The sequence below is a fragment of the Rhinopithecus roxellana genome, chromosome 6 (assembly GCF_007565055.1).
Source record: "Rhinopithecus roxellana isolate Shanxi Qingling chromosome 6, ASM756505v1, whole genome shotgun sequence".
Lineage (NCBI taxonomy): Eukaryota > Metazoa > Chordata > Mammalia > Primates > Cercopithecidae > Rhinopithecus > Rhinopithecus roxellana.
Genome location: NC_044554.1, coordinates 88173555 through 88185851, shown reverse-complemented (window position 1 = coordinate 88185851; position 12297 = coordinate 88173555). Strand labels below are relative to the sequence as shown.

The window sequence follows — 12297 nt, the reverse complement described above, 5'->3', positions numbered from 1 at the left end:
TTTTTTTTTTTTTGAGACGGAGTCTCGCTCTGTCGCCCAGGCTGGAGTGCAGTGGCCGGATCTCAGCTCACTGCAAGCTCCGCCTCCCAGGTTTACGCCATTCTCCTGCCTCAGCCTCCCGAGTTGCTGGGACTACAGGCGCCTGCCACCTCGCCCGGCTAGTTTTTTGTATTTTTTAGTAGAGACGGGGTTTCACCGTGTTAGCCAGGATGGTCTCGATCTCCTGACCTCGTGATCCGCCTGTCTCGGCCTCCCAAAGTGCTGGGATTACAGGCGTGAGCCACCGCGCCCGGCTTAAGCGAACATTTCTACAAATTGAAGGCATAGTACCATTTGATGCTTTATTATTTGCATATATTGCTTCCACAAGACCATTTCATGCAAAGACTTGTCTTGTCCCCACAGCCAGATCATTGCAACATGATATAGAATCAATTGGTCAAAAATGGGAAGGTTATCTCTGGAATGTCTATTTGACTCCATTGATCTCTCCATCTTAATTAAGACAGAATATGCTGTGTTAATTACATAACATCGCTGCACATTCTCAAATCAGAAAGTGTAGTTCCAACTTCTTGTTGTTCAATCGCTGAAAGAATGATCTCATCTCCCAGATGCACATGCTTGGAAGTACTTCTCAACACACACACACACACTCACATCCAGACAAAAAGATACAAATACACACACAGGCACAAACTGTTTAATATGTACACAATTGTTGGCTGGGCACGGTGGCTCAAGCCTGTAATCCCAGCACTTTGGGAGGCCGAGACGGGTGGATCACGAGGTCAGGAGATCGAGACCATCCTGGCTAACACGGTGAAACCCCGTCTCTACTAAAAAATACAAAAAAAAAAAAAAAACTAGCCGGGCGAGGTGGCGGGCGCCTGTAGTCCCAGCTACTCGGGAGGCTGAGGCAGGAGAATGGCGTAAACCCGGGAGGCGGAGCTTGCAGTGAGCTGAGATCCGGCCACTGCACTCCAGCCCGGGCGACAGAGCGAGACTCCGTCTCAAAAAATAAATAAATAAATAAATAAAATATGTACACAATTGTTAACTGGCATTGTTTTACATGAAATAAGGCAAATGTCATATAGCCACTTGCCTAGTGGACAGTACTTGGACAGTAGCCACTGTCCTAACCCAGTTCCACTCCTATCATATTTGCCCATGACACTGATTAGTAAATCTGATTCAACTGTTCTATAATCACAATTTAAGCTGTGTCCATTAAATTCCCTGAGCAATGCAAAAGGATACAACCTAAGACACAAAACTTAATTGACTGCTGATATTTCATTGGTAAATTGGGTAACTGATGAGTAAATGTAGTGGAACCGGTGGGTGGGCATTAGTTATATAAGGGGTGAAGCAGCAAGATACTTCATTATTAAAAGGTGTTTGAAAGAAATTGAAACACAGGAGTGTGTGTATTCAGCTGAGATAAAATTAGAAAACCGTGAAATAAATCTCACTTGGGGTGTAAAAAATAACATTAGGGGAGATTCTGGGTCAATTATCCAATTGTGTAAACTGGATCTTGGAAGCAGGATGGCTTTCCTGCAATGAGACTTGTTTATTGCTGGTGGTGCTTCAGTGGAAACGATTTTGGAGAATGGCCCCTTCCTTTTGTGTATCTGCTGATTAGATTTCATGGGAAATCTGGGGTTTTAAACTCTATTTAAATGTTAACATAATTCATTCAAATGGCAAAAAATCAACAGGTTCTTTGATGTGGAATCATCACAGATCCATTTCTTCTTAGGTACAGTTATTAAAGTTGACCTACCAGAGTGAAACGATTGTGGAGAATGGCCCCTTGCTTTAGTGTATCTGCTGATTAGATTTAATGGTTCATTTATCATTAGGTACAGTGATCAAAGTTGACCTACCCAAGAGTAGAGATGTCCAGGACAGAACTCAGGACTCTGTAGAATCACAGAATCCTAGGTGCAACATTGTTCCAGCACATAAATATGCTCATTCAGAGTGATTCGGTGTGACGTGTGTGTGAATTGCAGTGTAATGAGCATGACACGCAGACAGGTTATCAAGTGGACTCACCTCAAAATCAGTTATGGGCATTACAGAACAACGATGCCAAGGTCCTGGATCCAGAGAAAAGAAACTCCAGCATCCTATGTAAAACCACGGCATCTGGATTTCTCATGCTTCTGGGGATCATGCTCCCGTAAATGGTGACTTCTTCCTCCTTGTGAAACATCTTTCTCAGCAGGGCTCATTTCTTCTTCCAGGACTCTGTCCAACAGAAAGGGGAAGCCTTCTGATAGAGCACCCCTGACCCATGAAAAGAAAAGGGAAAGAAAGGAGGCCAAAGGTCACACTCACCTCATTCCACCATCTTCCCTAAAATCATCCTGATTTCATGGGCCCCAAGACCGGGGATGATTCTGTACACCTCAAGGCCTTGGTGTCTGGCCTAAATTCTATTCTCTTTCTCATTATCTGAAACATTTTAAGAAAATCCCTAGAGCCAGGATCTTCATTCCTAGTAAGCCAAAAGTCCCGAAGAAACACCCAAATTCTGTCCCTCTTAGTTTGGGAAACAAGCCTACCTTCATCAGCATGAAACTTTGCATGAAACGTGTTAACTGCAAGTCCACCACACAATGCTTAACTGGAATATCAAGCAACATCTCAGATGATGAAAAACAGATGCAAGAATCCCTAAGACAAATAGTTTATTTTTCCCTTTCTTACTAAAACAACTGCCAGTATTCACAATGGTATGCAAATCTCTTTTAGACGCCCTGCTTGTAAATCTCTATGTTTCTTCTTGAGATAGGGACTCACTCCCATCACCCAGGCATTTACAGTGATTAATTCTGGTTATATGCTATTCTCAAATTTAGAACTTTACATTTCATCTCCCTCAAATGTTGACCCATTATCACATACGCATTAAAATATTATCTCCCATGTTGTGTAATGTGTTGTTTTCATTTTCTTTCTTCCTTAAATGAACCAAAGGTTTTAGTTGGCATAGATTCTGATTAGTCAAGTTTTCTGATTTCATGATTTCTTTTTTTTTTTTTTTTTTTTTTTTTGAGACGGAGTCTCGCTCTGTCGCCCAGGGTGGAGTGCAGTGGCCGGATCTCAGGTCACGGCAAGCTCCGCCTCCCGGGTTTACGCCATTCTCCTGCCTCAGCCTCCCAAGTAGCTGGGACTACAGGTGCCAGCCACCTCGCCCGGCTAGCTTTTTTTGTATTTTTTAGTAGAGACGGGGTTTCACCGTGTTAGCCAGGATGGTCTCGAACTCCTGACCTCGTGATCCGCCCGTCTCGGCCTCCCAAAGTGCTGGGATTGCAGGCTTAAGCCACCGCGCCCGGCCTGATTTCATGATTTCTTAAATTGCCGTCATACGTCCGCAATCACTGGAAATAGAATGTCATGAGTATTTCTTCTTTCTTGCAATCATAAATCCAGGGAATGTCATCAATTGGTATGTCGGTGATTGCATGATTTCCTGAAAGTCGTTCACAGTCTAATGAGTGCACTGAGTATTTCGTCTAACTTCAGTGAATGTTTCCAACACTTGATGCTTTATGATTTGGGTATATAGCTTCCACAAGAGCATTTCCTGCAAAGGCATGTGTTGTTCCCCACTGGCAAGTCATTTCATTCGGATACAGAATCAATAGGCTGAACATGGAAAGGTTATCGCTGGAATATTTATTTGACTCCACGGATCTCTTCTTTGATATTAAGATATCAAATAGGCTGTGTTATCAACAATACTTCACTGACAATTCTCAAGTCAGAAAGTACAGGTCCGACTTCCTGTCCTACAATGCTTGAAGGATGATCGTATATGCCAAAAGCAAACAGTTGGAAGCACATCCCAGCTAAAACACACACATACCCAGACATATAAACACAAAGACACACTCACAAGGGTATGATTGCGCATGCGACAAACTCACGCAAGCAAATCACACACACAAACACACACGGTTTCATAAGTACAGAATTATTCCCTAGCAATATTTTAAGTAAAATAAAGCAAATGTGACACAGCAGGAGTCCATGAACACCGGCACACTCACTTCTCTGCAAGGAAGGAGCAGGGATTCAAAGGGAAGAGCAAAAAAAGCAAGAGGGCTCTGTTTGTGTCCCAGCGATCCCAGGGAAAGTCTCCAACAGCACCCAGGAGTGCGCACGCACACACACACCCACGCCCACGAGGGGGTTCGCGCGTGCACACACACTCAGCATCACATACACAGTCAATCCGACATAAAGTAATGAGGAGCCCAGGTTTCTGTCTACACAAGAGGGACAACTGGATAGTGATGGCTGCGTTTCAGGATGAGCCCAGACATGGGAAACATCGAGTTTTGCAGTCGTGAGTCTTCTCAACCTGTGGAGGGATGGTCTGTGTGTTTGTGTTCATGGTAGATGACATTCAGTGTGGATTTCTGAATAGGACATATTGCGGTGTAGGGTTGCGCGTGAGGTTATTGCAGGGGACGGGGTTGACTATTTTCTCTTGGGGTGTGTTTCATTTGTCAGTTGTTGGTGAGCACCAGAAGTTGAAATTTTGCGAATGTGGGACTTCTGTGGATCCTTCTCGCCACCTTGAGTAGTGGAAACCGGAACGCATTTGAAGAGAGGAAGGGTGTTCTTCTTTTGAACCTGCCTCGCCGTTTTTACATTGCTTGCTGGATGGACCTCAGGCGCCCGAGGACTTGTGCCCTTGGTGGAACCCACAGAATGCTGGAAACAGACAGACACACAGACACACTTGCCTATTGAATGGTGTCCATTTCCAGTGAATTGAAGCGGAAAATCATCCCACTGGTATGTGAATCATTTGGAAGTAAGTCGTCTTGATAGTAAAGGAAAACACAGGAGCGTGTGTGTATTCAACTAAAATAAAATCAGCAAGCACCGAAATAAATCTCATTTGGTGTGTATAAAAATGGCACTTGGGGAGATTCCGGGTCAATCGTCCAGCTGGGAAAGGTGCATCTCCGAAGCACAGTCCCTGACCTGCAATGAGACTTGTTCATCCGAGGTGGTGTTGCAGTGGAAATGATTGTGGGAAATGGCCCCTTCCTTTTGTGTATTCGCTGATTGGATTTCGGGCTCCATTTCTCGTTCGGTGCAGTGATCCAAGTTGACTGACCTGAAAGTAAAGATGTCCAGGGCATAACTCAGGGCTCCGTACAATCACAGAATCTTGGGTGCAACCCTGCTCAAGCACACAAATGTGCGTATAAACAGTGTCTCTGTGTGACGTGAGTGCAAACTACAGTGTGATGAGCATGACTGGCAGACAGGTGATCCATCGGGCTCACCTCAAAATCAGTTATGAGCATGAAAGAACACCGATGCCCAGGTCCCGGCTTCAGACATAACACCCTCCAGCGTCTTGTGTGAAGCCACGGCATCTGGACTGCTCACGCTTCTGGGGATCATTCTCCTGAAAATCGTGGCTCCTTTCTCCCTGTGGACCAACTCTCTAAGCAGCGCTTCTTTCCTCCCCCAGGACTCTTTCCATCGGGCACGGGAAGCCTTCTGATTGAACACACCTGCCCCATGAATAGACAATGGAAAGAAACGGGGCAGGCCGGGCGCGGTGGCTCAAGCCTGTAATCCCAGCACTTTGGGAGGCCGAGACGGGCGGATCACGAGGTCAGCAGATCGAGACCATCCTGGCTAACACGGTGAAACCCTGTCTCTACTGAAAAATACAAAAAAGTAGCCGGACAAGGTGGCGGGCACCTGTAGTCCCAGCTACTTGGGAGGCTGAGGCAGGAGAATGGCTTAAACCCGGGAGGCGGAGCTTGCAGTGAGCTGAGATCCGGCCACTGCACTCTAGCCTGGGTGACAGAGCGAGACTCCGTCTCAAAAATAAAATAAAATAAATTAAATTAAATTAAATTAAATTAAATTAAAAAAAAAAAGAAACAGGGCCAAAGGTCACAGTCTTCTCATTCCACCATCCTCCCTAAAATCATCCTGATTTCATGGGCCCTGAGGCCAGGGTGTTTCTTTACACCTCGAGGCCTTGGCGCCGGGCCTAAATTCTGCCCCGTTTCTCACTCTCTAAGACATTTTGACAAAATCCCTGGAGCCAGGATCTTCATTCCTGGTAAGCCAAAGGACCTGAAGACACACCCAAATTCTGCCCCTCCTAGTTTGGGGAGCATGTCTACATTCATCAGCTTTACATTTTGCACCAAATGTGGGAACTGCCGGTCCACCACACAATGCCTAACTGGGGGAAACGGAGGCAACATCGCAGATCCTGAACAATCCGTGCAAGAATCCATGAGATAAATGCCTTCTTTTCGCCCTTTCCTACTGAAACAAGGGCCAGTAGCAACAATGGTGTACAAACCTCTGTTTCACTCCCTGCTCTTAAATCTCTCTGTTTCTTTCTTCTTGAGACAGGGCGCCCCACTCCCGTCACCCAGGCTTTTCCAGTGTTTAATTCTGGTTGTTTGCTTTTGTCAAATTTAGAACTTTTTATTGCATCTCTCTCAAATGGTGATACATTATCGCATACATACGAAAATGTCATCTCCCGTGCTGTGTGATATGTGGTTTTTATTTTCATCCTTTGTTAAATGAACCGAAGGTTTTAGTTGGCATAGCTTCCGATTACTCAAGTTTCTTGATTTCATGATTTCTTACATTGCCGTCGTACGTCCCCAACCACTGGAAATAGAATGTCATGAGTATGCCTCTCTTCTTGCAATCATAAATTCGGGGAATGTCATCAATCGGCCTCTCGGTGATTGCATGATTACCCGAAGGTCTTTCACCGTCTAAACTGTGCATTGAGTATTTCATCTAACTTCAGTGCATGTTTCCAACACTCGATGCTTTATGATTTGGGTATCTAGCTCCCACCAGAGCACTTCCTGCAAAGACTTATCTTGTTCCCCACTGGCAAGTCATTTCACACGGATATAGAATCAAGAAGCTGAACATGGAAAGGTTATCGCTGGAATGTCTGTTGGATTCCTCGAATCCTTCCTTTGTTGTTAAGGAAGCAAATACGCTGTGTTAATTACTGTACTTCCTTGACTGTACTCAAGTCAGAAAGCGCACGTCCGACTTCTTGTCCTTCAGTCGCCGAAAGGATGATCGTATCTGCCAAATGCACATACTTGGAAGTACATCCTAGCACAAACACACACACACACAGAGACATAAACACACGCAGAGACACACTCACGTGGGCGTGCTTGCTAGTGCTCGTGTGCTCTCGCCCGCGCACACGCACACACACACGCGCAAGCACACACACACACACACGCAAGCATACAGACTGTTTCATAGGTACACAATTCTTCCCTGGCATTGTTTTACCAAAACTAAGGCAAATGTGTGGCCACTGTCCTAAGCCGGTTGCACTCCTATTATATGTGCCTATCATCCTGAGGCGTCAATTTGCTTCAGGTGTTCTATAAATCACGATGTGGGCTGTGTCTGTTGAACTCCCTGGGGAATACACGGGGACACACCCTATGTCTCATTCCTTAATTAAATTGAGTGCTGATATTTGATTGGTGGATCGCGTACCTGATGGGTGGGTGGGGTGTTCGCGGTAGGCAGGGGTGAGTTATATAAGGGCTGATGCGGCCAGATAGCGCGTCATTTGAAGACTCTCTCGGAAGAGATAGCGTCTTTCTGTTTGCAACGTGCGGTCCCAGCAGAAAAAGCTTGTGATCCTTGCTCCTGGCGACATGGAGGCTGATTCACTCCACTTGGGAGGTGAGTGGCAGTTCAACCAGTTTTCAAAACTCACATCTTCTCGGCCAGATGCAGCTTTTGCTGAAATCCAGCCGACTTCTCTACCTGAGAAGTCACCACTGGCATCTGAGACCCATGTCGACCTCTGTGATGATTTGGCTCCTGTGGCAAGACAGCCTGTCCCCGGGGAGAAGCTTCCTCTCAGTAGCAGGAGACCTGCTGCAGTGGGGGCTGGGCTCCAGAATATGGGAAACACTTGCTACGTGAATGCTTCCCTGCAGTGCCTGACATACACACCACCCCTTGCCAACTACATGCTGTCCCGGGAGCACTCTCAACTTTGTCATCGTCAAAAGTGCTGCATGCTGTGTATGATGGAAGCTCACATCACACGGGCCCTCCACCGTCCTGGCCACGTCATCCAGCCCTCACAGGCACTGGCTGCTGGCTTCCATAGAGGCAAGCAGGAAGATGCCCATGAATTTCTGATGTTCATTGTGGATGCCATGAGAAAGTCATGCCTTCCCGGGCACAAGCAGGTCGATCATGACTCTAAGGACACCACCCTCATCCACCAGATATTTGGAGGCTACTGGAGATCTCAAATCAAGTGTCTCCACTGCCAGGGTGTTTCGGACACCTTTGACCCCTACCTGGACATTGCCCTGGATATCCAGGCAGCTCAGAGTGTGAAGCAAGCTTTGGAACAGGTGGTGAAGCCCGAAGAACTCAATGGAGAGAATGCCTATCATTGTGGTCTTTGTCTCCAGAAGGCGCCTGCCTCCAAGACGTTCACTTTACAAACCTCTGCCAAGGTCCTCATCCTTGTATTGAAGAGATTCTCTGATGTCACAGGCAACAAACTTGCCAAGAATGTGCAATACCCTGAGTGCCTTGACATGCAGCCATACACGTCTCAGCAGAACACAGGGCCTCTTGTCTATGTCCTCTATGCTGTGCTGGTCCACGCTGGGTGGAGTTGTCACAACGGACATTACCTCTCTTATGTCAGAGCTCCAGGAGGCCAGTGGTATAAAATGGATGACGCCGAGGTCACTGCCTGTAGCATCGCTTCTGTCCTGAGTCAACAGGCCTATGTCCTCTTTTACATCCAGAAGAGTGAATTGGAAAGACACGGTGAGAGTGTGTCAATAGGCAGGAAACCAGGAGCCCTTGGCGCTGAACACACAGGCAGGCGAGCAACGCAAGAAGAGCTCCAGAGGGAACCCTGCCTCCAGGAACCCGACTTGGGGGAGCACTTGGTGGAAACAGCCACTCAGGAAAGCACCTTAGACCACTGGAAGTTCCTCCAAGAGCAAAACAAAACCAAGACTGACTTCAATATCAGAAAAGTCGAATGTACCCTGCCTCCCAACGTGCTTGTGATTCATCCATCAAAATACAAGAGTGGGATGAACAACCATCATCCTGAACAGCAAAGCTCCCTGCTGAACCTCTCTTCAAGGAACCTGACACATCAGGAGTCCATGAACATTGGCACACTCACTTCTCTGCAAGGGAGGACCAGGAGATCCAAAGGGAGGAACAAACACAGCAAGAGGGCTCTGTTTGTGTGCCAGTGATCTCAGGGAAAGTCTCCACCCACACGCCGGAGTGCGCGCGCACACACACTCACACACACACCTACACGTACACACACACACACCCACGAGGAGGTTCACACGCACACACACACACACCATCACATACACAGTCGATCCGACATAAAGTAATGAGGAGCCCAGGTTTCTGTCTACACAAGAGGGACAACTGGATAGTGATGGCTGCGTTTCAGGATGAGCCCAGACATGGGAAACATCGAGTTTTGCAGTCGTGAGTCTTCTCAACCTGTGGAGGGATGGTCTGTGTGTTTGTGTTCATGGTAGATGACATTCAGTGTGGATTTCTGAATAGGACGTATTGCGGTGTAGGGTTGTGCGTGAGGTTATTGCAGGGGACGGGGTTGACTATTTTCTCTTGGGGTGTGTTTCATTCGTCAGTTGTTGGTGAGCACCAGAAGTTGAAATTTTGCGAATGTGGGACTTCTGTGGATCCTTCTCGCCACCTTGAGTAGTGGAAACCGGAACGCATTTGAAGAGAGGAAGAGTGTTCTTCTTTTGAACCTGCCTCGCCATTTTTACATTGCTTGCTGGATGGACCTCAGGCGCCCGAGGACTTGTGCCCTTGGTGGAACCCACAGAATGCTGGAAACAGACAGACACACTTGCCTATTGGATGGTGTCCATTTCCAATGAATTGAAGCGGAAAATCATCCCACTGGTATGTGAATCATTTGGAAGTAAGTCGTCTTGATAATAAAGGAAATCAAACACAGGAGCGTGTGTGTATTCAACTAAATTAAAATCAGCAAGCTCCGAAATAAATCTCATTCGGTGTGTATAAAAATGGCATTTGGGGAGATTCCGGGTCAATCGTCCAGCTGCAAAAGGTGCATCTCTGAAGCACAGTCCCTGACCTGCAATGAGACTTGTTCATCCGAGGTGGTGTTGCAGTGGAAATGATTGTGGGAAATGGCCCCTTCCTTTTGTGTATTCGCTGATTGGATTTCGGGCTCCATTTCTCGTTCGGTGCAGTGATCCAAGTTGACCGACCCGAGAGTAAAGATGTCCAGGGCATAACTCAGGGCTCCGTACAATCACAGAAACTTGGGTGCAAGCCTGCTCAAGCACACAAATGTGCGCATTAACAGTGTCTCTGTGTGACGTGTGTGCAAACTACAGCGTGATGAGCATGACTGGCAGAGAGGTGATCCATTGGGCTCACCTCAAAATCAGTTATGAGTATGAAAGAACACCGATGCCCAGTTCCCGGCTTCAGACATAACACCCTCCAGCGTCTTGTGTGAAGCCACGGCATCTGGACTGCTCACACTTCTGGGGATCATTCTCCTGAAAATCGTGGCTCCTTTCTCCCTGGGGACCAACTCTCTAAGCAGCGCTTCTTTCCTCCCTCAGGACTCTTTCCATCAGGCACGGGAAGCCTTCTGATTGAACACACCTGCCCCATGAAAAGACAATGGAAAGAAACGGGGCCAAAGCTCACAGTCCTCTCATTCCACCTTCCTCCCTAAAATCATCCTGATTTCATGGGCCCTGAGGCCAGGGTGTTTCTTTACACCTCGAGGCCTTGGCGCCGGGCCTAAATTCTGCCCCGTTTCTCACTCTCTAAGACATTTTGACAAAATCCCTGGAGCCAGGATCTTCATTCCTGGTAAGCCAAAGGACCTGAAGACACACCCAAATTCTGCCCCTCCTAGTTTGGGGAGCATGTCTACATTCATCAGCTTTACATTTTGCACCAAATGTGGGAACTGCCAGTCCACCACACAATGCCTAACTGGGGGAAACGGAGGCAACATGGCAGATCCTGAACAATCCATGCAAGAATCCATGAGATAAATGCCTTCTTTTCCCCTTTTCCTACTGAAACAAGGGCCAGTAGCAACAATGGTGTACAAACCTCTGTTTCACTCCCTGCTTTCAAATTTCTCTGTTTGTTTCCTCTTGAGACAGGGCGCCCCACTCCCGTCACCCAGGCTTTTCCAGTGTTTAATTCTGGTTGTTTGCTTTTGTCAAATTTAGACCTTTTCATTGCATCTCTCTCAAATGTGGATCCATTATCACATACACATGGAAATGTCATCTCCCGTGCTGTGTGACATGTGGCTTTTATTTTCATCCTTTGTTACATGAACCGAAGGTTTTAGTTGGCATAGCTTCCGATTACTCAAGTTTTTTGATTTCATGATTTCTTAAATTGCTTTCGTACGTCCGCAACCACTGGAAATAGAATGTCGTATTTCTCTGTTCTTACAATCATAAATTCGGGGATGTCATCAATCAGCCGTCTCAGGGATTGCATGATTTCCTGATGGTCTTTCACAGTCTCATTTGTGCATTGAGTATTTCATCTAACTTCAGTGCATGTTTCCAGGACTCGATGCTTTATGATTTGGCTATCTAGCTTCCACAAGTGCATTTCCTGCAAAGACTTATCTTGTTCCATACTGGCAAGTCATTTCACTCGCATATGGAATCAAGAGGCTGAATCGCTGGAATATCTATTGGATTCCACGGATCCCTATACGCACACACACACACACACACACACAGATTTTCAGCCATTCCTACATAACATAATGTGGTCCTCAGGTTTTTGTCTATGCAAGAGGGTCAACTGGTTAGTGTTGGCTTCATTTCAAGATGATTCCATATATAATATGTTTTTGTGGGGATTTTAGTATTCTGATCATGTGAAGCGACTGTCTCTGTGCATGCATTTTCACAGTAGATGACATCCTGTGTGAATATGTGTGTACTACTTTTTGAGGTGTAGGTTTCCCCCTCAGGTTACTGGATGGATTTGAATTTATTATTCTGTCTTGGTTTGTTTTGATTAGTCAATTGGTAGAAGAGAGTGGGTGAAATTTTGCTAATGTGGTATATATGTGAATCATCCTCGCGAATGTGAGTAATTGAAACTGGGATGCATTTGTAACATTGAAGGGCGTTCTTATTTTTTACCCCAACTTTTTTTGCATTTGTT

General features: G+C 46.3%; 1 protein-coding gene across 1 annotated transcript; it reads left to right on the top strand.

The window, feature by feature from the left end:
- The first annotated feature begins 7724 nt into the window (after positions 1–7724).
- On the top strand, positions 7725–9314 carry LOC115898360 (ubiquitin carboxyl-terminal hydrolase 17-like protein 6). The gene has a single exon (XM_030933171.1). It carries the CDS (start codon positions 7725–7727, stop codon positions 9312–9314), a length of 1590 nt encoding a protein of 529 aa, XP_030789031.1.
- The last annotated feature ends 2983 nt before the right edge of the window (positions 9315–12297 follow it).

Bases quoted from the DNA above. Each gene is read 5' to 3' on its own strand.
- LOC115898360 (XM_030933171.1), top strand. From the start codon at position 7,725: ATGGAGGCTGATTCACTCCACTTGGGAGGTGAGTGGCAGTTCAACCAG.